We start from the raw sequence: 27,853 nt of genomic DNA on the forward strand, positions 1-27,853 counted from the left end.
ATTTCCAGAGTACATATGGCAGAATAAGAAAACATTTAATATCCTCTTAGGATATCCTCTCTGAAAGTCAACAAAAGACCTACTGGAAAAGACAAGAAAGCAATTAAGACAATCAGATTACCTGTATCTGATTGTCTTAATTGCTTTCTTGTCTTTTCCAGCAGGTCTTATAACTTGCAGCTTAGGAAGTGCCTGAAATTACAACAAACCTGAAAATGGGACTTACGAGCTGAATTTGAAGTTCTGATGTCTACACCCTGCCACCCTTTAGTCACATGACCACATTCTGGGTCCTCAGCAACTATGCTGAATGTATGGCTGTTTGCAGAGCCCTCCTAGTCATGTAATCACAATTTATGATGTTTCTGCTGGAAACTGGTGTTTACTTCTGGCTTCCAGCAAAAATCTCCCCAAAGTGAAAATGAGTTCGCTTAGCCCCCATGGTGTTTGCTTTACAACTGCCACAAAAAAAGTTGTAAAATTGGGTGCAGTCATATGGTAACCCTGTCACAACTTAAGACCAAATTCTGGGCTCAATTACAGTCATAAATTGAGGATTACCTGTTGTTAAATGATACTAGAAGACAAAAAGATAGTCTTAGCAGTAGGATGGAAATGTGAAAGTGATTGGTATAACATTTAAGGCATCAGGCTTGAAACTGAGAAACTGTGACTTCTAATCCTGCCTTAGGCAGGAAGCCAGCTGAGTGGCCTTGGGCCGGTCCCTCTATCTCAGCCCTAGGAAGCATGCAATGGCAAGCCACTTCTGAAAAACTTTGCCAGGAAAACTACAGGGACTAGTGCAGGGGGCCAATTCACTTGAAAGTCACAGACACAAAAAGGGGAAAACCAGGAAAGGAAATTATCTACTGCAATTTTATTGTTTACCATATCATATGTCATTAAATAATTTACAATGTCGCTTTATTTTCTCTTAAGATGGCCGGTAGCTGCATGCTACCTGTGCGTCCCGTGGGAAGCAGAGTCGGCTGCAGCAGAGGCCGGGGCGCCCTTCCCTAGAGAGCCAGGAGGATTTCCTCCGCGTGACCTTTCTTACAGGTCCTGTCTTACCATGCAGAGGAATCTGAACATCTGAAGCCATTTTTCATAGGGCTAATTTACAAAAGTTTCTTTTTACTTTTTTCTTCATGTTTTTAAGTTTTTTTTTAAGAAAATTATAACAGCCAGCCTATTTTTTTCTAGAACTACAGAAAAACTAATCTGTGCCCGAGCCTATTCTCTTTTAAATGGTTAAAAATCTGTTGGGTTATTGAAATATAAATGCTGTAAAAATGAACCTTATTTCATGGTTTAACAGCTATTGAGATAATGATACCTTGATTTACTTCAAAGTGTCATTACTTTAATAACTTTTAAAATTATTTTAGGCAGATTAGTAAAATATTAAGAAATTTGCTCTGGGAAGGCATAACTCTAGATTTCCTTCCTCCAATTACAGTTAGCATGTTATGAAAGATTCTAACTTTTCTGATTTTCAGCTTTATCACTAAGTGAAATCACTTCTGACTTCAACTTTTCTGCAGAATACGAGTGGTAAAGAAAAAAAGCCACCACTGGCACAATTAGAAAGTTGTTATGCAACTCCCCGGATGTCACAATTGAAGTCTCTCGCAGATGCTCATTAGTATCTGCACATACGATGATTTACAAATACTCTCCATAGCAAATACAACCTTCCTGAGCTTTCCTAACAACATAGCCCCTTCTTGGAATAAGGCAACCTAGGCAGGTTTCAGATATCAAAATCAAGCCTACAATACCTACAAAACGTTTGTTTCAAAACAGCTGTTGAGGGTGCTAAGCTAAAAATAAATCAAATTGTTCCATCCTACCTCTTCTAGCAGCTTCTTTCTCTTTCACCTGAAAAACAAAGACAACTTTCCTCGATGATGTAGTTCAAAATTCAGGGGTCGGAAAGAGAGAGGGGGGGGGAAAGGTATATTAAAAGTACCCCGGGCTTATAGTCCCTCCTCTCCTTTCATATAATGAATGGCAAGGCGAGGAAGAAGCGACTGGGCTTGGTGTAGGCATAAGGCTAATGTGTAGGAAATGCATTCTCACTTCACATTAGATCAAAAACAAACAGAGCAATGCCTTCATTTATATCAGCCAAGGTTCTGTGGTGCCAGTGTCCGGGCCGATGCCACCTTTGAGGGACGCTGGGGTTAATAGGCTATTACATTATGCATATTTGGTGTTACTTGAATTTCCCAAATCTTTCTGCTTGCCTCAGGAGCAAACCAGTCTTTTTGCAACAGTTCAAGTTGGTTTTAAGCTTCATTTAAAATTAAGGGAATAGCTGAGTTCCAGCATTACTGCTTTTCATTTCAATGGGGCTACGTCAAGAATACTCTCCCCCTGCCTCTGAAATGTAATGATGAATGCCTGTATTGAGTTGCAAGTGAAGTTTTATTTACTGTCTGAATTTTATGGTTATCTTTGATATTAAACAAGGTTGTGGAATATAAGTCTTCAGTTTAGTGCTAGAAAAATCAAGTCAACACTGCTAGCATCTTCATCTTTACTATCCCCATCAAATTTAGCCATGCAGATGGGAGCTGTTTAACTCTATTTGTTAGTCTAGTTTAAGGACGAGAAATTGTAGAAAAATACATTAGTGTTAGACACAAGCCTGACAAATACACTGTGGAGTGCCTTTGCAGAGAATTAAAATAATGCACAGGAATCAAGACAAAATACCAAAAGAAAGAGAAAGGATATTTAGTTTTGTTTTTGTTACTTAAATATTCAAGTTCTGTCTCCCCAGCCATTGACAGAGGTAATAGTGCCATTAGTTAGGAAGCCATCATTGCATCTATTGGTCTGTCAATCATTTATTATTTATTTATTCATTAAACTATATTGGACACCCAATTTCAACGGACTCTGGAAACTGTGGTTTCAGCACCGCTGCTCCAGCCCTTAATAATTACCATAGGTCGGTGTTTCTCAACCTTTTCTTCATCATGGACCCCCTTTAAATATTTTTGTAGTCCGGACCATGGTCACAGACCCCCAAGACTTAACTCAAGATTTAAATCATAACATTTCTTCAAGCCTTCACAGACACCCCCCCCCCCCCCCGTGACAACACTGTGCTTCCCCCCAGGGGCCCACAGACCACAGGCTGAGAATCAGGGCCACAGGCAACGGAGCTCATGAATAGCATCGTCTTGGTATCCAAATATACGCAAGCCCAAAGGATGTGTTTAGCGTTTTCTAGCCAGTTCCCGACTGTCCACAGTTGTTGGGTACTAAAAAAAATGGATGGAGAATTTATAGTGGATTTCTGAAGATGAGCTGTGCAGACCCAGATGTAGCAAAGCAGTCCCACACCGCAACGTTCTACGTTCTTCTACGTAACGTACTTTGCAGCTGGTGTGAGGTTCTTCTGCTGTGAACTGCTGCCGCCTTTGGCTTTTGCCTAGCAGCCCTCCTGGTACTGTGGCAAAATAACTACCTTTACCTCATCTGTCCAGAGCAGATTGTTCCAAACATCCTGATCCTCGTGTAGGTGTTTATCAGCAAACTTTACTCTTGGTCTCGTGTTCTTTCTGGAAAGCAAAGGTTTCCTCCTGGCACACCTCCAGCTTCTTTCAAATGGTAATCTGATGGACTCTGACATTAATGGTGGTGAGAGTTATGGGATGAAATTCTGGGATTCTTGGAGAATTCTTTCGGCATCTTGCATTCTGCTCTCAGGGTGAACTTACTCAGATGGCCTGGCTGGGCACGTTGGCAATTGTTTGAAATCTTCTTCACTTGTAGATCTTCAGAACAGTGGAATAACTGAAGACCAATGATTTGGCAATCTTTTGAAATCCCTAGCCCGTTCTAGATTCACAGACATCTATAATGTTCTTTCTGAAGATCTCAGAGAGCTCTTTTCAGCTAGGCATAGTGATATCACGCACTTCAACAAGAAAAAGCAAATCAAACGAAATGTTCAAGGTTTCAGTAAGACAGGTTTCTCCAAGATCATCTGTAATGATGTTCTAATCGTTTGCACCTGATCTGGTGCAATGCACCTAATTCAAATTTTAGGTATCTGTGGAAGTGATAAATGTAGGGACGAACTTAGTTTTTCTACATGCAAAATTGGTATTTCTTTAAATCATGCAATGGAGTACAAAAAGTAAAGGGACGTGATATTTATTATATGTTAGTGCCGTTGAAATGAAGATCAAATGTCTCTCCTGTATGCTGAAATATAGTGAAAAAGACAAAAATTTCAGCGGGTGTACTTTTTCACATGATTTTATAGGGGTTTTTTTTGCACTCCTAACCAAAGATCTCTGTGATCTTTTTACCCTGACCTTTAAAATGTTGCATAATTTTTCATATTTTTGACATCTTTTCAAGCTTTTGCTTTTCTTGACAATTCTTGACAATTTGTGAAATGTTCTTTTTATACCCTTTGTGAGGTTCTCTGAGTCTGCACATTAACAGTACAGAAGTACTACTTGATTTTTCTATAGCTTTCACTGTAGATAAATATATTTTTCATAATTTTGTAATTTGAAATATTCAGGGTATTCTGCTATACACAGTAAATTTTATGCTGCTTGCAAATGTTTCTGAGGAAGGATTACTGTCCAATGAGACTCTGGATGCTATACAGTCGCTTCTTTCTGGTTGTCCTAGAGTTCCAAGCCTTATTGCAGAAATATTTTGTTAAAACTTAAATAAGTTGCCATGTGAGTGCCAGGGAAGCCACTTTTCACAGCCCTTTTCCCAAGGCTGTCTTTGGTTTCTGTCCTTACACCAACACTGTCTCCACAGATAGCCTCAGTGATAAAGTGTAGGATTAAAAATTCATATCAATAACAAAGCTAATTTTATTAATATACTGTTCATTACATTTGCTAAGCAACAATCCTGGTGTGTGTGTGTGTGTGTGTATGGACTGAAAGAGTGACCCGCCCAAGGTCATCCAGCTGGCTTTCATGGCTAAGGCAGGACTTGAAATCGCAGTCTCTTGTTTTCTAGCCTGGTGCCTTAACCACTAGACCAGGGGTAGGCAACCTTGGCTCTTTTATGACTCGTGGACTTCAACTCCCTGCTGCTTATAAGTCCAACTCTCTCTGCCCAGCATTCTAGTTTTACTTTCCTACTGAAATCACCAGTTTGCTTATCTGTCTTAACCTCTTATACACTCTCAGGTCTGTATATTTGGGGCAATGATAAAGTTTTTTGGCATTTGGCCTCTGTACAACTGCCACTGAATTTGAAATGGAATACGTCGAGCAAAGTGAAGTCTTTCAGCTTTAATTCAGGGGGTTTGACAAAAGGGTGTCATTAACCATTGAGGAATTACAGCCGTTTTATTACACCCCCTCATTTTGCTGCCAAACTTTTACCTCCGTTTAATTTTGCATGGTACCTAATCCTTCCAACCTCGCAACCGTGTACAATATTCATTTCAACACAAAAGATATTTCAGGGCAAGGGCCTCATCAAGATTTCTTTCCAGCCTCACTATACAGCACCCATCCTCCTTCAGTTTTATTTTAGGATTTTTAAGTACTGTAATCAGTAACTGAGACCAGCTCTGGGACTAAGCAATGCAGCCGTAAGCGAGCAATATGATGTGACCGTGCTGACTGACGAGAGCCGTTGTGGCAGCCCCAGTCGTCATCGGCAGGCGACTCGCACAGGGCTCTCAGTCCCTGCTCCCCCTCACTGCTCTTCTCTAAACAACATGGAGGAGGGATCTGACCAAAGATCCAAAGAGCGTCACAACTGCCTCTCTCGGTTTGAAAATTACACTGCTGTGGATGCCACCTAGCACTGTTTTTGTAGCTACATTACACTGCCAGCTCATGTTCTGTTTTCAATCTATTACACCCACTTTTTGTTTAGTGACCAAGTTCCATTCTAACAATCAGGTTGTTCAGTGAAATGGTCGCTAAATGAACACATGACGGAGAGAGAAAAAGACACCCTAAAGATCACTGGTTGCTGCTGTCTCATTTAGATAAAGTTATCTTGTACAGCCACACTAGCATTACTCTCACTGCACTATGCGTTGTTGTCAGGTTGTATGTATGTGTGTCGGAAAATGATTTTTATTGCTGCTTATTATTTTCTTATTTGTGAATGGTCACTAAATAGCCACCCAGAGCAGCCCCATGGTGAAATGGGCAGCAAATAAATTTAAGAAATAAAATAAACTGAAGGACTGCTAAATGTGGAGTGAATGTATTATAATTCCTGACCAACTGATTTCTGTTTCCTAAATGGAGAACTGTAAAGAACTTTTTTTAAAATTTCAGCTTATTTGTCTAAACTACCAAGATCATTGTTCGACGTTATTTCTGGCCCACTGCCGGTGTTTTTATGGCCCACAAGCAGAGGGGCAGGCGACAGAATACCAGACCGGGCCTCGACTGAGGACTGGGGCCAGAGTATCCTGAGCAGGAGTGGCTGAACAAGGGCCTCCTTGCTGGTGGCTCAGCACTCTCCCATGGCTACCACGCTCCTTGGCCAGCAGACCTGCCCGCTGTGCCGGCAGATCTAGAGGAGGGGCAGGATCTGGCCCTAGAGAAGAAAGTTTGCCCGCCCTGTCTTGGGGGATTAGCTACCCAGCCAATTGTGTTATTGTCTACATTTGTGCTAAGCAGTTCCTCCACCTGTTCACAGACATCATGAATGGAAACGTGGAAGAGCAAGGGCCCCGCACCAACCTTGTGGGTCCCCACTGGATGTCTCTCTCGGATGCCTCTCTCCCATCTGATGAGGAATTGGCGACTCTGAGCCAGCTGTACACCCATTTAATTATCATGCCGTCGTCGTTCTGCCCTCAGCAAGCGTGCTAATCGGCATGTCATGGGGGACTCCTCTGATCCTTTGCAGAAGTCAGGGTACATTATTTTTGCAGCGCTTCCATCATCAATTCAGTAAATAATCGGACAGAAAGATTACTCAGGTAGCATTTGTTCTTGACAAATCAGTACTGAACTCTAGTAACTACTGAATAGTTTCCACAGTCCTTGGATCAACCTAATCTCAGCTTGTTACCTGTATAAAAGACAGAGAGCCAGAAATCTTGCTGATTGATAGGGGATCAAATACTTATTTCACTCATTAAAATGCAAATCAATTAATAACTTTTTTTGAAATGCATTTTTCTGGATTTTTTTGTTATTTTCTTTCTCACTGCTAAAATAAACCTACCATTAAAATTATAGACTGATTATTTCTTTGTCAGTGGGCAAACGTACAAAATCAGCAGGGGGATCAAATAATTTTTTCCCTCACTGTAGAATCCAATTCTCTGAGCATCCACACTTAGCATAGACTGTACTTTACGTGAGATAGCATGTGTCCAGTGCAGATTAGAATAGAATGCAGCTATTCTTTTATATGGAAACTATACCAATATTTGATGCAATCTAGATTTGATTTTGCCCATTGGTACATGCAACTATTTGCAGGCCTTGCCATTCCTTAAGATAATGTTTACCCTTTACCCTTTCAAAAAGGATTTCTCAGACCCTATCTGTAATTTTAGCATTTAAGAAGTGCTATCTCTGAACTGTAATATTAATTCAAACTGTACACAATATGCAAGGATGTATAGGAAGTTTTAAAAAACTTTCAACCATGCAACAGATATTTTCCCTGCCAAGTGGAAACATGCTTGATTGTCCATTTAAAAACAATCCCAAATATAAACAAACATAGCTCATCTTGAATTTAAATTACCTTTTCAAATTAAAAAAGGGGAAGGGATTTTTTGCAATTTGTTCATCCTGTTAAGCCTGATCAGTTTTATCCCTCCAGCAGAAAGTCAAAACTGAAAACAGTGTGCAATTTCACAGGAATGCATACAGTACAATAATTTAAGGATGCCTGGCTACCAACTTGTTCTTTGATGCTCTAGTAACAAGCCTTGGAAGAGTTTCCTTTAAAAGTACATATTTACTTAGAAAACTCTACACAACTTGGATCTAGAATATCTGAATAACCTTCTCATACAAGATTATCATTATTAGATTTTAATCCTACCTTTTTAAAATATGTTTTGGTCAATTCAAGGCTGTGACCATACCTAATATCCCTGCCTATTTTCTCCACAACAATCTAGTGGGGGGAGGGGTTGGGTTGAGAAAGTATGACAGGCCCAAAGTCACTCAGTTTTCATGCCTAAAGAAGGCCTAAATCTCCCCGTCTTCTGGTTTCTAGACCAGTATTTTAAATACTACACCAAAGTGGCTCTCAATTGTAAAAAATATGTTATATTCTTTATTGTTTGTATAAATGTAAATGTAATATCATAAACATGTGTATATAAAAGATTTGTAATAAAATATTTTATGATCTTTGTAAGACAACTACCTTCTTTTCCTACCCCAAAGAAAGTCAAGTCTGATAGGAACAGAGGACCAGGCTTTCCTTCCTTTACATCCCCCATAAATCTTCCAAATCTATTTAGAAAGTGAAAGGAAATTCCAAATTTACTTTCGCATCACTCACCATTTTCACAATAGTGGATACAATTGCTTTACTTGGAGACAGCAAAATGGGGGGAAAGTATAGGCAGTCCTCAACTTACAACCATTTGTTTAGTGACCGAAGTTACAACGGCACTGAAAAAAGTGACATTGTTTTTCACGCTTACAACTGTTCCAACATCCTCATGGTCATGTGACCAAAATTCAGCTGCTTGGCGCTGGCATTATGATACTATGCAGGATGGCATGTATTACAACCCACAGAATCACCAAGAGTCTGGCACGACTGAATGGATAACACCACCACCACCACTACCATGATGACAGTTGCAGTGTCCCGGGGTCATGCGATCATCTTTTGCAACCTCCTGACAAGTCAATGGGGAAGCCAAATTCACTTAACAACCATGTTACTAACTTAATAACTGCAGTAATTCACTTAATAATTATAGCGAGAAAGGTTGAAAAATGAGGCAAAATTCATACAGCAACTGTCTTTTTCGCAATATAAATTTTGGGCTCAATTGTTTTTGTAAGTCAAGGACTCCCTGTAGTTGCTTAGTTCCACTCAAACAGTAAAAATATGTCTTCTATTCTACATTTGCTAGATATTTTTTATTTGTATCCGCCTTTATTATTTTTACAAATAATTCAAGACAATGAACATATCCCCCCCACCAGAAGGCTTTATTTTCCCTACAACATCCCTATGAGGTGGGTCAGATTCTAAATCTTTTCAATTGTTTTTGTTTACTTGTATTCTTCATTTTAGTTTTAAATGTATACAATGTTTTAATATTTAATATTATGTAAACTGCCTTGAGAGTTTGTATTAAATTTAAAAAAAACAATCTCATAAATATATTAAAATTTATGTTAATACCAAAGAAAGCAATAAAAATCAGCATCAGACAGATGCTAGAGAGAGAACAGAATATCTAAAGTTGGCAAATGAGCAAGGGAAAAGAAAGATAGAGGGGCAGCCGGGAGAATTTCATGTCTTAAAAAGTGTTTTTATGTTATTATTTTGAGTAATTTCCTCATGCTTACAGAGGGGGAAAAATGTACATCCCTCACATATAAATGTGCTTTCTCCACAGGGCCTTGGAGAGAGAGAAAAGGAGGAATGTTTTGCCATCGAAAACAGTCAGGTTTTAAAACTACTCCCTAATAAGCCCATCATCTCAGCCAATCAGAGCCATTTACAACACCTCCCCCCCTATCTGCTGCACTAAGATTAACGAAGCAGCTCAAAGAGTGAATGAAAACAGATAAATGTTTTTATGCTTTACAACTGGCTGCAACAACACTTGCAAGTTTCTTAAAAATCTTATTTCCAGACCAGCAAATTTCCGCTCCTCTCTTCAAGCACAAAAGGCACCGGGAGGTGATGAAAAGGATCTATTCAAAGAGAACAGCCATCACTTTCTATACAAACTCCTTAAGGATCGAAGCACAGTCCAAATGACTGAGTCCAAAAGAAAAAAAGACCTAGATACCTACAGGCCCTCTGGCCCTGTTACATCAAAAAAATCTCAAAAAGTCTCAACAAGCACAATAGGTTTTCAGCACATTGTAATTGTTAATTATTAGATATCTGTTATCTGTCTCGCACCTATCCTGCCTCCATACAACTATCCCGTCTCCCCCTCCAGCCTCACTGCAACTTAAAACTACGCCAAGCATCTAATGTACCAAGCTGCCGCTTTTACGTTTCCTCCGACTGGATGCCGATGTACAAATTTGACTTCTCTTGTGGTTTGTAAACACTGAAACTCTGTACAAGAAAAGCCTTTCATCTGCACAAAAGACTTTTTAAATTAAGCATTTACCCTGCACTTCAGGCATTTGCTATATTTCATGGAAACTAGCCTTGTAATAAATGAAAGTATTAGGCACTGTGACTGAATATATCCCCCAAAAATCCTTTATCATACCAAACGTACAAACAATTAAGGAAATTAATATTACAACAAATTCCTTCAATGCAATCCCAAAAGGAAATTGAAACTAAGCTAAGAATCTTATGCTACATCAAAACAATCTTTTGACAAAAGGGATATTACTGTTTTTTTTAAAAAAAACTTCTTGAGATGCTGCTAAGCGCCCATCCCTCGGGCCCTGAAGCAGCAGCAGCAGCAGCAGCAGCAGCAGCAGCGGAAAGGAGCCGACGGGACTGGCCACTTTTAGCTTCTTTCCTCTGGAGGAGGAGGAGGAGGAGGAAGCGCGTCGGCTCTGCAAACGAGCGGAGAGGCGCGCGAGTTGGGAGGGGGAGAAGCCGAGGAAGCCCCGCAGTCTCCGCGCTTACTTTCTGCAACTCCGAGCCGCGGCATCGGCCCCAACTCCCGCGCACGGCCTGCCCTCCCGCTTAGCGTCCGATGGCGCCCCTCGCCGGGAGAGCCGCCTTCACACGACCCTGGCTGGGCTCTCGCGCACACGCGTCTTCCGAGAGAGAAGGGATAAAAAACCTTTGCCCCCTCCCGGCCCCGTCTCGCCAAAGGGACGGAAAGGCGCCTGACAGCAAGGCGCGACTAAGCCCGGGGGGGGGAAGACTCTGCCCCTCCGCACCTTCGGCCAAGCCGTCCGGAGCCCGAGAGTCGGACAGACTTTCCCAGCAGGGGCCGCTTCCCCGGGGCGAGGCCGGCCCTGCTCCCGGGGCCGAGCGGCTGGGGCGCCCTCGTTGGGGAGGGGGCGGGAGGGCCCCCCGCATCTGCGGCAGAAGCTGGGTCCGCCAAGCGGGGCTCCGGGGCCCCCAGAGCGGGGGGAGCCCGGGCAGAAGAGAGGTCCCGGGCTCGCTCCGCTCTCCGCGGGGGGACGATCGCGGGGCTCCCGTCTTGCCCGGAGGAGACCAGCCGGCCCTCCGCGGGGAAGGCAGGGGGAGCCCCGCCGCGGGACGAAGGCGACCGGGGGAGGCACGGCGATGGCAGCCGCGGGGAGGGCGCCCTCCTCAGTCGTCCCTCGCCCCTCCTCCGCCCTCGGACCGACCGCCGCCGCCGCGCCACCGCGGGCCCCGCTACCCCCGAAACGGCCCGGGGCGGGGGCGGAGAGCGGCCGCGGAGGGAGGCGGGGGGGCTCCCAACTGCGCCTTTACCTTTAGTTCCGCACTGTCCGCCATCTTGAATCGCGGGGCGCAAGCGCAGTGAACCCCGCCGGGAGATCGCCTTCCCCGCCCCGCGCCCGGCGTTTGAATCCGCGGCGCGCGCGCGGCAGCCATTTTGTCCGTCCCTCTAGGCGGGACGCCGCTGCCGGGCGGGGAGCTTCCTCCTCGGGGGCGCGGCGGGGTGGCTTGGGGGGGTTCACGGCCTGGCGGGGCGAGGCTCACCTGCCCTTTTCGGGGACGATGCTCTTTCGCGGCGCGGTGCTTGCCGCGGGGGCGTTCTCGTGAGAGGGCGGCAGGTTGGATCGCGTTCCGTGACGTCACGGCAGCCCAGCCAATGGCGGCAAAGGGATGCTGCGAGCAATCTGAACCTGGGCAGCCTCGGTTGGGCTCAGGGCATCGTCTGAATGACTGCAGGGATACCCGGACGACCCTCCCAGCCAGCCCTGCCCGAGGGTGACAAGCGCCAGGCCTCCCCTCCTAGCGGGAGAAAGAGTCGGCAGGAAGCGGGAGCGAGAAAAAGGTCGAGCTGGGCTGGGAAAGCTTCGGGGTGGGGGATCGTCTCCCCGACGGCCCTGTTGCCAAGAGGAAAAGGAGCAGAGGCGTCCAGTTTTGGTCACCACGATGTAAAAAAGACGTTGAGACTCTAGAAAGAGTGCAGAGAAGAGCAACAAAGACGATTAGGGGACTGGAGGCTAAAGCATATAAGGAACGGCTGCTGGAATTGGGAATGTCTAGTTTAACGAAGAGAAGGACGAGGGGGGACATGATAGCAGTCTTCCAGTATCTCAGGGGCTGCCCCAAAGAAGAGGGAGTCAAGCTATTCTCCAAGGCGCCTGAAGGCAGGACGAGAAGCGACGGATGGAAACTCATCAAGGAGAGAAGCAACCTAGAACTAAGGAGAAACTTCCTGACAGAACAATTAACCAGTGGAACAACCTGCCTCCAGAAATTATGAATGCTCCAACACCGGAAGTTTTTAAGAAGAGACTGGACAGCCACTTGTCTGAAATGGTATAGGGTTTCCTACCTGAGCAGGGGGGTTGACTAGATGACCTCCAAGGTCCCTTCCAACTTTATTATTATTATTACCTGTATGTCTCTGGAGAGGGTTATTAGAGAACATATAGTATTGGTAGCCATCACTAAGCGCCATAAGGCTATTGGCACCACCACCACCTTGCTTGAAGGAAGTTTGTAAATAAAAGTGTCAGATACGTTTTCAAAAGAATTGTTTAGTCTACATCAGGTGTGTCCAGCCTTTTGGCTTGCCTGGAATAATTGAGTGAAGAGGAATTGTCTTGGTCTTGGGCTGCATATAAAATATATAATGTAGGTAATGTATATACAGTAAATATTGTGAAAGGCAGACTGTAAATATTTGTGATATTGGTATTAAAAAATAATTCTACTTTTAAATTTTGTTTTTAAAATGTCTGTCATTCTTATCAGAAATGATCCTAACCCTATTTGCAGTTATTAGCCACTCTAATTATTAATTTATATACTTCATAATCTCAGGATCTGGTTCTTTAAAAGCATAAGACCACACATTACCTACTTACCAGGACTGGAACCCATTGAATTAGCTGAGGTGTTTAAGAAAATGTGTTTACCACTTTTTGCAATATGTAGGATTGTATTGTAGTCTTGCAATTTTCAGTTCAAAATAGCTGTCCTGTGACTGGCACAGTCCTAGGGGATAGATCAGCAGTTGCTTTCACCTTTTAATAAGTGTTGTAACCAGTTAGACTTTAGGAAATAATAGTGATGAGTAAATATGTTTTCTTACAGTTTTTTTCTTTGTTAATTAAAGCTTGGAATATGAATGTCATTTGTATAGTAAATACTAATTACTGCGATGCATTTAATTGTCACAGGTATTATATGTGTTAAATCTTCTTGTGTGGCTTTTCATCTTGACAGCTTAAGCTAGGAGATGACAAGTGAGAAAAGGAACAATTTAACTGAAACCTCCCCTCCCAAGGACTAGAAATGTGAGCTAGCAAGAAGGTTCATTTGCCTAAAAACAAAAGAAAAGCATTGAGATTTAGTAGCAAAAAAAAAATGCAAGGCAGCTTAAGAAATGAATTAAGGTTAGCAATCTGAATTGTAAAGAACAAGCTAGTCACTTTTTAATTGCAATCCATGCAAGCAAAACATCTCCAAAGCTTTATTAACAAATTCAAAAACTAGTCACTGACCATAAACCTCTTTGTTTTATTAGGTTACAATACACTAATCAATCAACATATGCTAACATATGTTTAGCAAAGTTATTAATATAATATGAACCTCTATCCCTTAAGAAATGGGGAAAATATTAATTTACACATTTTCTTCGACCACTGCAGGTGGTATGTTGTTGCATGAACCATAATGCATGTGTGTGAATGTCTGTGAAGAGGCCATAGTGGCAGGTTGTCCACAAGGGAGGGGGTCAAAAAAGTTAAGATAGCAGATGCAGCCATATGTGCAAAGCCCTGCACCTTTTTATGCACATCCTGCTGTTTGAATGTGACCAAGAAGGAAGCCAGCTGGACCAGGGAGAGTGGAAATTCAAGCCAGCAAGAGGCAATGGTCATAGAGACCTATTATGTTTCTCCTCTGTATGTTCCATTTGATTAGCCATTGTGGAAAACAGGATGCTGAGGTCAGAAGACTGTGGCAGTGCTCTTGTAACACAACTGCATACATCCTGAAGTTGGGCTTGATTGACTGTTCACTGCATGCAAACCTTCAAACATCAGAATAATTAAGAATAATCATTTGGCAATTAACTTTCTGTCACTCTCGATAAGTCGTATGTTTCCCACCCACTCAGTCTGGATGGAGGTATGTCTTGCCATTCTGGAAGGAGAATTTCACAATTGTTGTGTCAGGAAATGATTACAAACATGAACTTATTAAACCCAAATATTCTTGGTTCAGGTTTCCTTTGAAATGCCAACAGAACAGCAAAACCTCACAAGATCAGAAAACTGCTGAAGGGGGATTGGTGAAAGCAATTAATTGAACCATATAATTAAGGCTTCCTTTCAGTGTGGCTAAGTTTTCTTTTTCCATAACATAAAAACTAGTCAGAATCAAGTGTGAATTCATAACTAGTTCCTGTTGTTTATTTTGTGAGAGAACGGATGGGGTGTGGAGCAGATGAGTGCAAACGTAATGACAGACTTCTATCGGCTGAGATGGTGAGCAGTGATCAATGGCAACTGTGGTTCAGGGAGGGAATCCAAACAAAGTTCAAAATTAGTAGCATCCACAATTGCAAAATATAATTTTCAGGTAATTACTGCCATATAATTAGTGCTGCCTTTTTCTATTTCAGTTTTTACTGCACTGGAGTTTCATACCACATTATGCCTTGCAGAAACATGAGAATGTGTATATTTGACCATTCTCAAGGTTTGGAGAGGTTATAAATCATGTCTCTGGGTCATTATATGCTGCATGTGTGTTCTGTGACCAAGAGGAGAATGTCTGGCTTATACCCTAGGTGGGCAATGAAACATCTGCAAGAAAACAGCCAAGATCAGAAAGCACCAAGGACTTCACAACTCAACCCTGAGCTATAAATACTCTCTTTTTATTAGTACTCCAGGTGACACAATCTTGTAGCCAGATGTGGGGCTACTGATGTACATTCATTGGATATGATTGTTCAAACAGCTGTCAGCCTTCCCAGATAAACCAGTCAGGAAACACGACCAGAAAAGTTAATTCTACTCATTTATTATAAAACTAGATTAACAGATTCTTGCAAGTCTGATAGTACAAATCTCCCAGATTCCTTAACACTGCGGAATTTAGGGAGATTCCTTTCTGTGTCTCCTTCTCTGTCCTTATGCAGCTGTGAGCTCTGCCCTCTCTTATCCGATTGTTCCCCAGGCGGCATCTCTCTCTCTCTCTCTCCCTCCCACAGACATCCATCTAGTGGCCTCACGAGGGCAGCTCACAGATCTGGTTCAGAGCATAACATGCTAGCACAGCCTTCTCGAACTTAGCATCCTCCAGAATTCCTTTTTTCCCCATATAATTTTATTAGAATTTTTTAAAAATAAAAACTAATGCAACATATATACAGAAAAGAAAATGAAAGCAAAGAGAAAGCAAAAAAAAAAAGCAACAAAAAAGTTAAACCCGAAAGAAAAGATACACAGCAATGACCTTTGATATTCTTCACAGCAGTTATCAATGCAATTTTAACCTCTCTCTCAAGTTACAACACAATACTCTTCTTTCTATAATCTATCCTAGCTAAACATCAAAATCATAAATAAAAAATTGGGTTTCTTTTTTCAATTTCTACACAAGTTTCCTAAGAGGTTTCTCGTCACCGATAAATGTAGATAGTGACCACCATCCTCACAATCTGGGGAAGTTTGTGCTACTAAACAGAGATAATTAACTCTTAAAAGGAAGAGATTCATTCTAGCTCAGCTCTTTTCTTGTTGACATGCAGAAATGTCCGTGTTTTTCTTAGCAACAATCTGGGCATAGTTTACCATTGACTTCACAGACCTTCCAACCTTTTCTACCATCACCCATTCGGTACTGACTAGATCCAATCCCTCATAAGTGTTTTTTGAGATCATTGAAGGACTGAAATTACATTACATATGCTTAAAAGAGCTCCTTTGAAGATATCTGGAAGTGATTTAATTTAATCCATCAAGCTTATGAAATTGCCCTCCCACTTTCAAAATAGTTATTTTTACTGTGACAAAAACAAAGAAGTTTGCATTCATGGAGACTAAATCATTCATCTCAATTAAGTCCAACTTTTGTTTTGAAAAACTTATCCCACCATTTACCTCGTCTGTTACTTAAACTTCCTTCTTCCTGAAATCAGTAAAGGAATCTATCACACATTTAGAGGCTTACCTGCACGCCAAACTTGAAAAATTCCACCTCTCTATCCAGGATTTTAGCACTTTTATCTGCCTAAATTAAAACACTTGGGATACATGGCTAGAGTTGTAATTGCCTTTCTGCACTACAAAAGACCTGCTCTAGGTTTCCAAAATACAAGAACAGCAGGACCATCTGAAAGGGAATAAGAGTCAAGATGGTGCAACTGTGTGACTGAAGCCCTCAGGGGTGGGGTCTTGTTTAATTGATTTTAGTGCACCTGTAGACAAAGGGTTTTGTGTGGTCAGAATCCTCTTTTAACTTTTTTGTCCCTCCCTGTGCGCATCCCCCAAAAAGCGTTCCAGTGAAGAACTTCTTAACTTTAAAGGATGCTGTGAGTTATTGATAATATGACTGGCTAAGAGGTTGGTGGGCTTCATCAGTGAAAAAATCATCTAATTTATACCTAACGCTGGCTGGACCACAATTCTTATTCTCTGCTGGGAATAGATAATTTGCTAATAAGGTGTCACGATCAAGGCCAGGAACTTCCCTGTGGGTAGCAGCCCTTGACTTACGATCACATTTGAGTCCAGAATTTCTGTTGCTAAGCAAGACATTTGTTAAGTGAATTTTGTCCCATTTTACAACTTTTCTCGTCACATTTGTTAAGGGAAGCACTGCAATTGTTAAGTTAGTAACACAGCTGTTAAGTGAATCTGGTCTCCCCGTTGACTTTGCAAAAGGGGATCATATGACTCTGGGACGCTGTGACCGTCATAAATATGAGCCAATTACCAAGTGTCCGAATTTGGATCACGTGACCACAGGGATGCTGCAATGGTTGTGTGAAAAATGGTCATAAGCCCCTTTTTTCAGTGCCATTATAACGTTGAATGGTCACTAAATGAACGGTTGCAAATTGAGGACTACCTGTACAGGGCCAGACGGCCTCTTTCCACATGGCAGCTGCTCTTTGACCCCCCTTTGCAGCCTCTTTGTTTTCCGTCTCTTGCAGGTCTGCTACTCCTAATCTCATGTTTGTAATACCTAATGTAATACCTTTTGCACCACCGACTGAACCTCTCTCTTGTTCAGCTGTATCTGCAACGTCCATGTTAGTGAGCCAAAAGCCAGGAATTCATAGAGCTAGAGGCTGAAAGTCAAAATTTTCAGTGTTTTTTCTCATTTCAAAATTCACTAGACTTAATATTATTTACTTGCACCATGAATCTGAGGAGTAAACAATCAAACTAGCTATCAGTGCCCTGATTGAGAACTGAATGCAGAGATCATACTACATTTGAGATAAGCAGTTCTTCATCTTTGCATAGATTTCCACCCAATGTAGAATGGAATATGCAAAATGAGGAGACAGGTTGAACAACGGAAGTCACACGGTGTCTCCTGGACCCTCGTCTCCATTCAACGTTCTAACAAGCTCTACATAGGCCAGCATCTTCCCAGTCACAGAGGACTTAAACCATGGGAAAATACAAACCCTGGTGCCGAAGGAATGTCAGTTCAGTGGACGGCGTAGACTCATTTGGGTTCCGAGTATTCTTTCTGCGACCACATCCCCTTGTTCTAGCCCACGGCTGAACTCGCAATAAAAAGATTGATTTGGGAGGAGGCCCCAGTTTGGTAGAATCTGCTTCCAAATGAATCCAGACAGAATCGGGCTCCTCTGAACACCAGAGCCCTTTGTTCTGTGGGCGCCACCCAAGCCCTGCCGACTTGCCCGACGGGCTCCGTCTCCCCAAATAAAGGCAGCCGCCGCATCAGAGGCCCTCCACCTTTCTCGAGGGCAGATTCCTGAGGTGCAAGGTGTAGAAGGCCCAGGGCTCAGGAACGTAGATGATCCCGGGATATTTCTTCCGGAGGGTCTGGTCGTTCCAGAGCCAGCCAATCCAGAGAGCCACCAGCCCCAGCGTGATGACAAAGGAGTAGAAGAGGAAGCGGCCGTTGCTGTCCATGACGAGGCCCTTCCGCCTCTGGTGCATCACGAGCGCCACCAGGGCGAAGGTGGTGAAGACGAAGAGGGTGAGGATCTGGCCCTCCGTGACGAGGTACCTGCAAGAGGAAGGGAGCCCAGGTGGCTGCGTAGGCTTCTCCGGGTTCCCCCTCCTTCTCGGGGGGGGGGAAAGGTGTAGCTGCCCTCCAGAGGGGCAGGGGCGGGCAGGCCAGATGCTGAAGGCACAGCCTAATTTCTGACTCTTGTCCCCCCTCACCTCCTCACATACACAACAGTCCTCAACCTGCAACCACAACTGAGCCCCAAATTTCTATCACTGAGACCTTTGCTAAGGGGATTTTGCCCCATTTTTCGATCTGTCTTGCCACGGTTGTTAAGTGAATCACTGCAGTTAAGTTAGTGACACAACTGTTAAGTGACTCCAGTTCCCCGTTGACTTTGCTTGTCAGACAGTTGCGAAACGGGATCCCGTGACCCTGGGACGCTACGACCGCCATAAGTATGAACCCGTTGCCAAGAGCCGCAATTTTGATCAAGTGACCCCGGGGATACCGCAAGGGCTGTAAACATGAACAACGGTCCTAAGTCACTTTTTTCAGTGCCGCTGTCACTTTGAATGGTCAGTAAACAAACTGTTGTAAGTTGAGGACTACCCTAAAACTGTTTTCAGCAAGCTGTGAAAGAGACGCAGGGGAAATATTCTTGGAAGGCTGGCAAAACCTGGCAACAAAGAGCAGCAGCAGCAGCTACCATGGGACAGACAGCCCCCTTTTCGGGAAATGCAGGGCCTTGAAAAGAGGCCAGGATTCAACCCGGTTAGAACAAAGGCCGGTGGCTGAGGGAACGCAAAGAGAAGAAAGTCACGAAGACCCCTGGGAGACCCCACAGATACTACTGCACTAAAAGGGGACAGAGAGCAGGCACCCCCCCCGCCCCTCTTTTTCTCCAGGATGAATTTCAAAGTTTGAAACGGGAAAGAAACGGAACCAGAGTTTGAAACTGTCTCCATGGATCAGTTCGGCACAGCTCCCTTTCCCCACCCCCCCTCGATAAAGGACCCCTGGCTAGAATCGATAGATCCTTCTCCTCCTAGCAGTTTAACAGGCAAGAGTCCGGGCCATAAAATATTGAAGTATTTTGCAAATTCTGTCTTGGAAAGTCTGTTCAAATGTTCAGCCTAGATTTGAAATATATTTGAACAACACAACACAACATTATTTCCAATCTTTATAAAGGAAAAAAAGTGGAAACTACAGAACCATTAATTTGAAATCCATTTCTGGGAACGAGATTACTAGAAGCCAGCATGGGTTCACTAAAAATTGGTTCTGCCCACTAATTTTAATTTTTTTTATTTTTAGCAAAGTGACTAGATTGTAGACTGCAGAAATGCTGTGGATGTAGCCTATTCAGACTGTGGAAGAAGTCAATACATTGGATCTGTGTGATACAGCAAAATTAAGGCCCTGTACTGCCAATAGAGGAGATATCTCTAATAGCGTTAATTAATGACTCTGTTCTGTGCAAATCTTGTAAACCTGTGTTCCATTTCTTGAGTCTCTCATGGGAAGGGAGTTTCTTCCCCACCAGAGCAGCTGCTTTAGAGTTAGAAAAGAGTCAGCAGGTCATGTTGGCCGTCCATACTGTGGACATTTGCTTGGAAAAAAGGAATCCCAGGAGCCAAGCCCTTTCGTGGCGTTTTCCTCTCGCAGGGGATCAATAAAATAACTATTGAGACTTAAAAGATTAGTCCTGGTGCTAAACCGTACAATGAACGGTTGCAGAACTTGGGTGTCTGTAGTCTAACAAAGAGAAGTACTAGGGGTGACATACGGCATCTGCCAATATTTGAGGGGCCGTCACTGAGAAGAAGTTGGCCTATTCTCCAGAGCGCCTGAGGGCAGGATAAGAAATAACAGATGGAAGATTATCAAGAGAGATCCAATCTAGAACTAAGGAGAAATTTCCTGACAGTGAGAACAATTATCCAATGGAACGACTTGCTTCAGAAGTTGTGGGTGCTCCATCACTGGAGGTTTTTAAGAAAAGACTGGACAGCTATCTGTCTAGAATGGCAGAGGGTTTCCTGCTTGAGCAGGCAGTTAGACTAGAAGACCTCCAAGGTCCCTTCCAACCCTGTTGTTTTATGTTCCACTTGGGACAGTCCAAACACCAGCTGTCTGACCCCTGAGATGCCGACTGTCTCACAAGCAGATACACCTGGCTTGGTATTGTTGCCTCCTTGTGTCACCTTGGCTCACTTACCAGTAGTAGAGGCTGCTGGGCCCAATGAGGAGTAAAGCAGCCACAGGGATTCTTGGCTGTTGTTCTTTACAGGGTATGAAACAGCCAGAAAAATATATGCACAGGATGAGAAAGAAGGGTATGTACCTGTGAAAAGAACAACATTGCAAGAGGTTGTGAGGGACAAGGTGGAAAGGGGCTTCCTGCTGTTTTAACAGTTCATTTCAGTTCTTCTGGCTTGGAGAGTGGACAAAGTACGGTAGCTGCTTAATGGCCTGAAGAGACATTTGAGAGAGCCTGGAAGCCCTCACCTTCCTTGGACTAATAAAAATGCTACTTGATTTCTCAGGGTCTATGTCCTTGAGCATCTAGTGTTCTTACAAGTGTAACCAAGCTGTGAGAGAGCCCCATCTTTCCCCCCCCCTCGCCATATTCACCCCAGAAATTCCCAGCCACTTTGACTGGACATTTAAGCCAGAACAGGAATCCTGCCAGCCTACAGTAACCATAGACCTGTTCTCAATTGTAAGAAGAGAGCCCCATTCGTCTTTGGTGGCAAAAAATAACCTGGAGGAGTGGAGGAGCGCCTTTTCTGACCAACCCCGTTTATATCCCAAGACATATGACTTGAACCAAATGTGCTGGTCAGAAAAGGCGCTAACACAATATTTCTCAACCTTATCAACTTGCAGATATGTGGATTTCAATCCCCAGAATCCCCCAGCCAGCAGAGCAGAGCTGGCTGGGGAATGCTGGAAGTTGAAATCCACACATTGTCAGATCTGCCACGTCAGCTTAATGCTTTGCTGCAAACCTACCACAAATTGTTAGGGGAAGGGGGGGGGCAAAGAGGAAATAAGCAATTAGCAAGCAATTAGCGTGTAGAAGGTAGAGATGAGCGGGGTGGTGGTGAGAACAGGCCGATTCCAGACTTCAAGGCCTGGAATCCTGGGAAAGGAATGTGAATTGCACCAAGTGGCACCAGACATCCGAGGGGTTTCCAAAAGGAAGACAGACAGGTCAAGGGGGAAGGGCCGGGGAGAAGGGGGGAAATGCTGTAACGTTTCACGCGGGAACCTTAGTTCTAGCCTTGCTTTGTTTGCAACCACCAATCCTTAGAACCTGTCACTTCAATCAAACTGAGTCCAGGGTCTTTCTTTCCTAGGGATGTAGCCTGACACACATCAGGTTGAGAAACATTGCAGTAACAGATTCCTCCTGATCCGTAGCTACTTTCTCAGTGCTTAATCTCTATGACATTTTTGGTGGCTGACTAGTGTCCCACAGGCAGGAAAAAGATCCTGTGGCTTTAAGGCAGTGGCCCATTAAAATGAATAGGATTCTTAAAGCTGCAGCAGCACCTTTTCCTCGGGGTCCTGTGGAGGGCTGGAAAAGGAGGGCCGCTTTAGTGAACCACAGAGAGCTGGGCTGTGCATGTAAACGGAAACTGCTTGCTCCCAATCCCCCCCCCCCAGCAAATGCCGGCAGCTCTCGTGATGCCCAGACAGTCTCTCACACTGTCTCAGCCCACAGGACCAGACCAGGCCACGTTTCTCCGGCAGCAACAGGGAAAGGGAGCCGGTTCGAAACGCAGCCACTGACTCACCACATTGAATGGCCCAGATGCTCATCGTAATAGTACAGCAGTTCAAAGGAATCGATCTGGAAAGGAAGGAAATGGAAGAGTCCAAACACTGAAGGGGTCCAGCTGACAGGCACTTGGGCCAGGCAGCAAAGAGCTCTGCTAGCAGGGGGGTTTGGGACAGGCAGTCCTCGGCTTATGACCAAGCAGAGCCCAGTTGTAATTTATTGAGGTTGTAAGTCAAGGCATCAGGTGACCAAACTCGATTTTATGATCATTTTATGATGGTCATAAAGCAAGTTCCCTGCCATTGTCAAACAAATCAGGTGGTAGTAGCTAAATCCAGCATAGCCAATGGATATTTTTGGCCGTTTTCTCCGGCAAAACAGCAAAAAAAGTAGCAAATTGTAGTCATACGAACATGGGATGCTACAATTCATAGGTACCTTTTTTTTAAAATTCTGTTATAACTTCCAAGAGTTGTTAAGTGACCAGTCATAAGTTGAGAACTACTTGCAGTTAAGTGTTTATTGGGTCCCATTGGGATTGTTCTTAATCCCATAAATTACCCAGAGCTCTCGCTTGGGTGAGATGGGTGCCGCATTAAATCACTTGATAAAATAGATAGAGCAATCGATAGATCGTTAGATAGATAGATCGATATAGATCACTAGAGATAGACAGACAGACAGACAAGCAGTGTCAGGAGTCAGAAGCAGAGTGAACCAGCCTCTCTCACCAGGGTCTCCGGCTTGAGATTTTTGATGATTGGATTCTCTCGGACGGACAGGTGGAGCTGGTAGCCGCTGAATATCAGTCGGTGATTGACAGAGTCACCCACCAGGTGGATGCTGGCCCCCATGACGAATACGATGATGCAGAGATACACCATGGATCGGGGAAGAGCCTTGGGGGAGCGCTCCATCAGCTGCACACAAAGCAACTTGTCTGAGGCTGGGGAGCAAAGTCGGACCCCTTCAACCCCTCCCAAACTCCATCAAGCAAAAGCTGGAAATCTTCTCCCCTTTCCTAAGAGGAACCCAACTCTCACAAAAAAAAGTCAAAAACTGTTCCTGAAATAAAGTCTCTGCAGAAGCATCCGTGCCTGACCTAAATCCCCTCCTTGGAGATAGCAGCATCTCCCCCCACCCCCACTGCAGAATGGAGAAGGTTCTCTGTGGCCCCCTTTCTTCTTCAACTTTTGCAACACGTGTATGCCAAGTTTGTGTACCCTGAATTTGAACATGTAAAGTAAACCTTATCTATTGCTGTGAATTCCCCTATGGACTTGGGCAGGGGACAGTTTATGCCATAAATCAATCAAGGATCCGAAGCTGCTTAACCCTTTCCTTTCCTGACCATCTGAAATCTAGAATTGGAAAGATCTTGCCCCTCCTGCAGCCTTGCCTGACTGGGTCTCCTTGGAAGATCAACCGGCTGCGTCAACCAGCCTCAGTCACTGGGATGATGGGCTTGCAGTCTAAGCTACTTGTAGGCGTGTGCATGGTCTGCAAGGAGGCACCTCCAAAGGTTCTGCTTACGGAGCACTCTTCACCCTGACTCCAGCTCAGGGAGATGGCAATCTGAGGGAAACATCTATCATCAATCACGACCTTCAGATATTTTAATCTTGCCCGGTTTTTTTAAAAGCTTGTGGCAAAACTCACTGTTGCTGACCAAGAGTAAATGAACCCTGTAGCGAAGCACAACTATCTTGCAAACTGGAGCTGCATTTACTAGGACATCACAATGTATGATTTCCAGGCAAGAAATTATACTGTCCAATTCACATGTGGGCCTGACAGCTCGCAACTCCCACAAGTTGGCTTCTTCTCTCTCTCCCCCCCAGCACCAGAATTTAAGAGTCTGGAAAAAAAGTTGATGGATGATGCATTTATCTAGATCAAGGATCCTCAACCTTGACAATTTAAAGATGTGTGGACTTCAAATCCCAGAGTTCGCCAGACAGCATGGCTGGCTAGGGAATTCTGGGAATTAATATCCACACATCTTAAAGTTCCCAAGGTTGAGTAACACTGATCTAGATGGTTTTGTGCAAGAAGAAACCAAAGAACCCAACAAATATTTTACCTTCAGGAGAATAAAGGGTGTGATGACATTATAGGCCATGTGAAAATAATCGCCGACGCTCGGCCTATTCAGGGGAAACCATTCAAGTGGAAGCACAATCTGCAGAGGGAGACACACACAAAAAAGCAAGAAGCAAGACAGGGGAGACTGTGACATCCCTTAATTATTGGTGGGCTTCCTGTTGCAGATTTTTGTCAAGCTTGGCTATAAAGGCCATCTTTGCTTGCTGTTTTTTGTGGGGATGTTTGCATGGGTGAGACAGAGAGGGGGCAGGGAGGGAATGTCAAAAGCCAAGAAAAATTAATCTCAGAGTAATGTGAACACCCCAATCCCAAATCTTCTTTGCAAAATGCATACAGGATAGGGAGGAGGATTTGCAAGGGACAATCAGCAGACACTGAAAAAATAAAGCATCACCATCCTTATTCTCGTATCAACCAAGAGACGTGTTTACATATTTGTAGAACAATATAACACACAGTTCTGACCTTACACTCAATGCATATTTATGCTCATGTGAACAAGGATGCCAGAGGAGGATAAAGAGATCAGACTGAAAGCGAATAATTCTTGGTTTACTTCCAGGGTTTCTTGGAAATAAAGATGATTCTGGAAGCTTTGTAGCATGTTATCGTCCCTTTTAATTTTCTTTCAAATTAAAACAATTTTTAAACATTTTAAAATGAGAACGGAGCAACCGGCCCAGCTGCACATTCAAGAGGAACAGCCTTTTCCCTCTGCCAAACTGAGGGGCCCACCAACCATCCTGGACTCGGCAGAAAACCTTCCCAGCATGAACCCGGCTTGCCACCCAGCCAGCCTCTCTGCTGCCTCTGTCCTGCCTGCAGCCCCTTGTTTCCCCTCCAGATTTGACGCACTTTGGAGAATGGCGAAGAAGCGGGAAACACTATTTCAGTAGCAAGAGTAAAAGTCAACCATCAGTGAGCAAGAGATGAAAGGGGGGCCGTGTAGGCGGTCAGGAGTGTTGGCAGGCAGAGGCTCCCTCCCAGAGCAGTCCAAGAGTCCTGCAAGCCGAATTCAAGGATCCCACCGAACCCTGAGAGCAGAGAGCCCGCAGGGCTGCCCAAACCCGAATGCTAAAGCCAGAACAGATAGTCCTTGACTCACGACCACTATTGTGCCCAAAATGCATGTTGCTAAGCGAGACATTTGTTAAGTGGGTCTTGCCCCATTTTACGACCTGTCTTGCCACAGTTGTTAAGCGAATCACTGCAGTTGTTAAATTAGTAACACGCTTGCTAAGTGAACCTGGCTTCCCCATCGACTTTGCTTGTCAGGTCGCAAAAGCTGATCACATGACCTCTGGACACGGCAACCGTCATAAATATGAAGCAGCTGCCAAGCATCTGAATTTTGATCATATGACGGTCAAAAGTCATGTCACTTTTTTCAGTGCCATTGTAGCCTTGAACGGTCACTAAACGAACTGTTGTAAATCGAGGACTATCTGTATTGGGAAAGAATCTTCATTTTTCTCTCCCAGTGCATCTTCGCCCTCAACTCCTCTACCTCATCTGAACCCTTAACATCAATCAGTCGGTGAGAAACCTCATCCCGGGGGTACTCACCATGGCGATGGGCCGACCAAAGTCCAGGACCCAGTTTTGCAGAGTGAAATAAAACCACAAGTCAAAATGAAAGCAGGAATTCCTGCAAACATCATCCTTGAGGACTGCTCCATGCCTGTGAGCGAAAGCAGGAAGGCAATGGATGCAATGTCAGAAAGTTAGGTCAACACACAAACACCGACACACACTGAGGAACGGTATCTTTCTACCACCATCCCTGTGGAAGGCAGCATGGCAGCAGTCTCCACACCTGTTTGAGCAATAATTAGTTGTTCTCTGGGAACTGGCTTGGTGCATCCGAGATCTGAGAATACAGGTCACCAACCTTTGGCCACCACAGACTCACCTGTCCTCAGCAGTTTCGGCAGGATTTTAAAAAAAAGTCAAACAGCAATCATGGGGGTGTGAACAAAGTTCCACCTGTTTTTATGTGCATCATGTCAAACTGGCCCCATCTTGATTTTATTTTAACCATACTCTGTGACACCCCTGCCTGACTCCAGGATGCCACGAGGATCTTGGAGGGGGCATCAATTAAGTCAAGACCCACCTTTGCCTCAACAAGTGGCTGCAGGTCATGTATATTTTAATCCTGCCTGGATGTCTGATTTTTCAAAGGACACGGGTTGCTTCCTTCCCCCAATTAGCCCACTATCTTGTCTTTAAATCCAAAATGTCTAACAGAAGATGGTAAAAAAAAAAAAAGGAGTCTGGCTGTGCCTTTTCAGACTGTCAGGTCTGCCATTCGCTTCGCTGGCATCCTGCATGCCAGAAAACCCCTGGAAGGGGGGGGGAGAATGGGACTATAGGGGTGGTGCCAGAACCAGAGGTGCCAATCTGGAACAGACTGGCGGATCCAAGGACAGGAACGTGAGAAAGGAACACGAAACTCCGCCCAAAATCTTAGAGCTGTTACCAAAACACCAAATTCAAATACTATAGGACACTTGTGGACCGGTCAAGGGGGGAGGAAAAAAGGCAGGCTTTGCGTGGGAATATTCAGATCCGGCTTCACTTCAGCCTCAAAGAAGGGCTCGAGAGAGCAGAGTCAGTGGTCGTGGGAAGCCACTTCAGAGTTTCTCAATGAGACTTCAACTTCCAGAATTCCCAGCCAGCAGATTCTGGGAGTTGCAGTCCGCGCACCTAAAAGTTTCTGAGCTTGGGAAAATCGAGCTACAAAGCCGGATTCCCGCGCCCCACGCAGCCCGGGCTTGCCCGGGATGATTCCTCCGCAAAGCCCGCGGACAAGCTGGCTGGTGGAGGCTGCCAGCGAGAGCTCCCGTCTCCCGAGGGAGGGCAGCGCAACGGCCGAAGCTCTGCCGGGCAGCTCCAGGCTCTGCTTAACGGAGGCGGCGGGTCCTCCCTCGGGGGCTCCGGTTGGCGGCGAGCCCGCTTTCAGGCTGCCGTGCCCGCCGGCATTCGGGCCGGAGTAGCCCGCCCTAAGCCCGCGGCGGCCAAGCAGGAGCGAAGGGCCGCCGCGCTTCTCCCGGGAAGGGGCGCCCGCCTGCCCGCCGCCCCTCCGGCCCCGCCAGCCCCTCGGCCGCGCGCAGGGGGCGGCGGGCTCCTCCTCGGCGGCAGACGGCAGGGGAGGACTCTGCGGGCCCCGGAGCCGAGAGCCGCGGGGCTCCGGCCGGCAGCGGCAGGAAGAGGGTCCCGGGGGGACGGAGCACCTGCGGGTGGCCGGGTGGCGCCTCCTCAGGGACGCCGGGAGTCGCGGGGCGGCGGCGGCGGCGGGGGGCTCCCTTCCTGCGGGGCTGCGGTCGCCGTTCATCGCCGCCATGCGGGCGAGAGACGCTCCGGGACGGGCTTTGGCGGCCCCGGCCCGGCGGAAGATCTGCTGCCCCCTCTGGCCGCCCGGCCTCGGCGCAGCTACGGGGCGAAGTGCCGGCTGCTCCCCGCTTCGCTCGCCCGCCCCACGGCCGGCCAGCCAGCCAGCCAGCCAGC

General features: G+C 45.0%; 2 protein-coding genes across 2 annotated transcripts in view; both read right to left on the minus strand.

The window, feature by feature from the left end:
* Positions 1-11,621, minus strand: part of PIAS1 (protein inhibitor of activated STAT 1) — a 30,536-nt gene extending 18,915 nt beyond the window's left edge. Inside the window, exon 1 of the mRNA XM_015811895.2 lies at positions 11,569-11,621. Coding sequence (XP_015667381.1) covers positions 11,569-11,592 — 24 coding nt within the window. The 5' untranslated portion in view covers positions 11,593-11,621. The remainder of the gene's footprint in view (positions 1-11,568) is intronic.
* Positions 11,622-18,209: 6,588 nt separating this feature from the next.
* Positions 18,210-25,927, minus strand: CLN6 (CLN6 transmembrane ER protein). Its single transcript, XM_029283335.1, has 6 exons — positions 25,910-25,927; positions 24,321-24,419; positions 22,969-23,157; positions 22,254-22,309; positions 20,669-20,794; positions 18,210-18,501 (listed from the first exon to the last, which is right to left on the minus strand). The coding sequence occupies exons 1-6, from the start codon at positions 25,910-25,912 to the stop codon at positions 18,210-18,212; spliced, it is 765 nt and encodes a 254-aa protein (XP_029139168.1). The 5' UTR covers positions 25,913-25,927.
* Between the last annotated feature and the right edge of the window lie 1,926 nt (positions 25,928-27,853).

Source organism: Protobothrops mucrosquamatus, unplaced genomic scaffold (genome assembly GCF_001527695.2).
Source record: "Protobothrops mucrosquamatus isolate PMUCROS unplaced genomic scaffold, P.Mucros_1.0 scaffold56, whole genome shotgun sequence".
Classification (NCBI taxonomy): Eukaryota; Metazoa; Chordata; class Lepidosauria; order Squamata; family Viperidae; genus Protobothrops; species Protobothrops mucrosquamatus.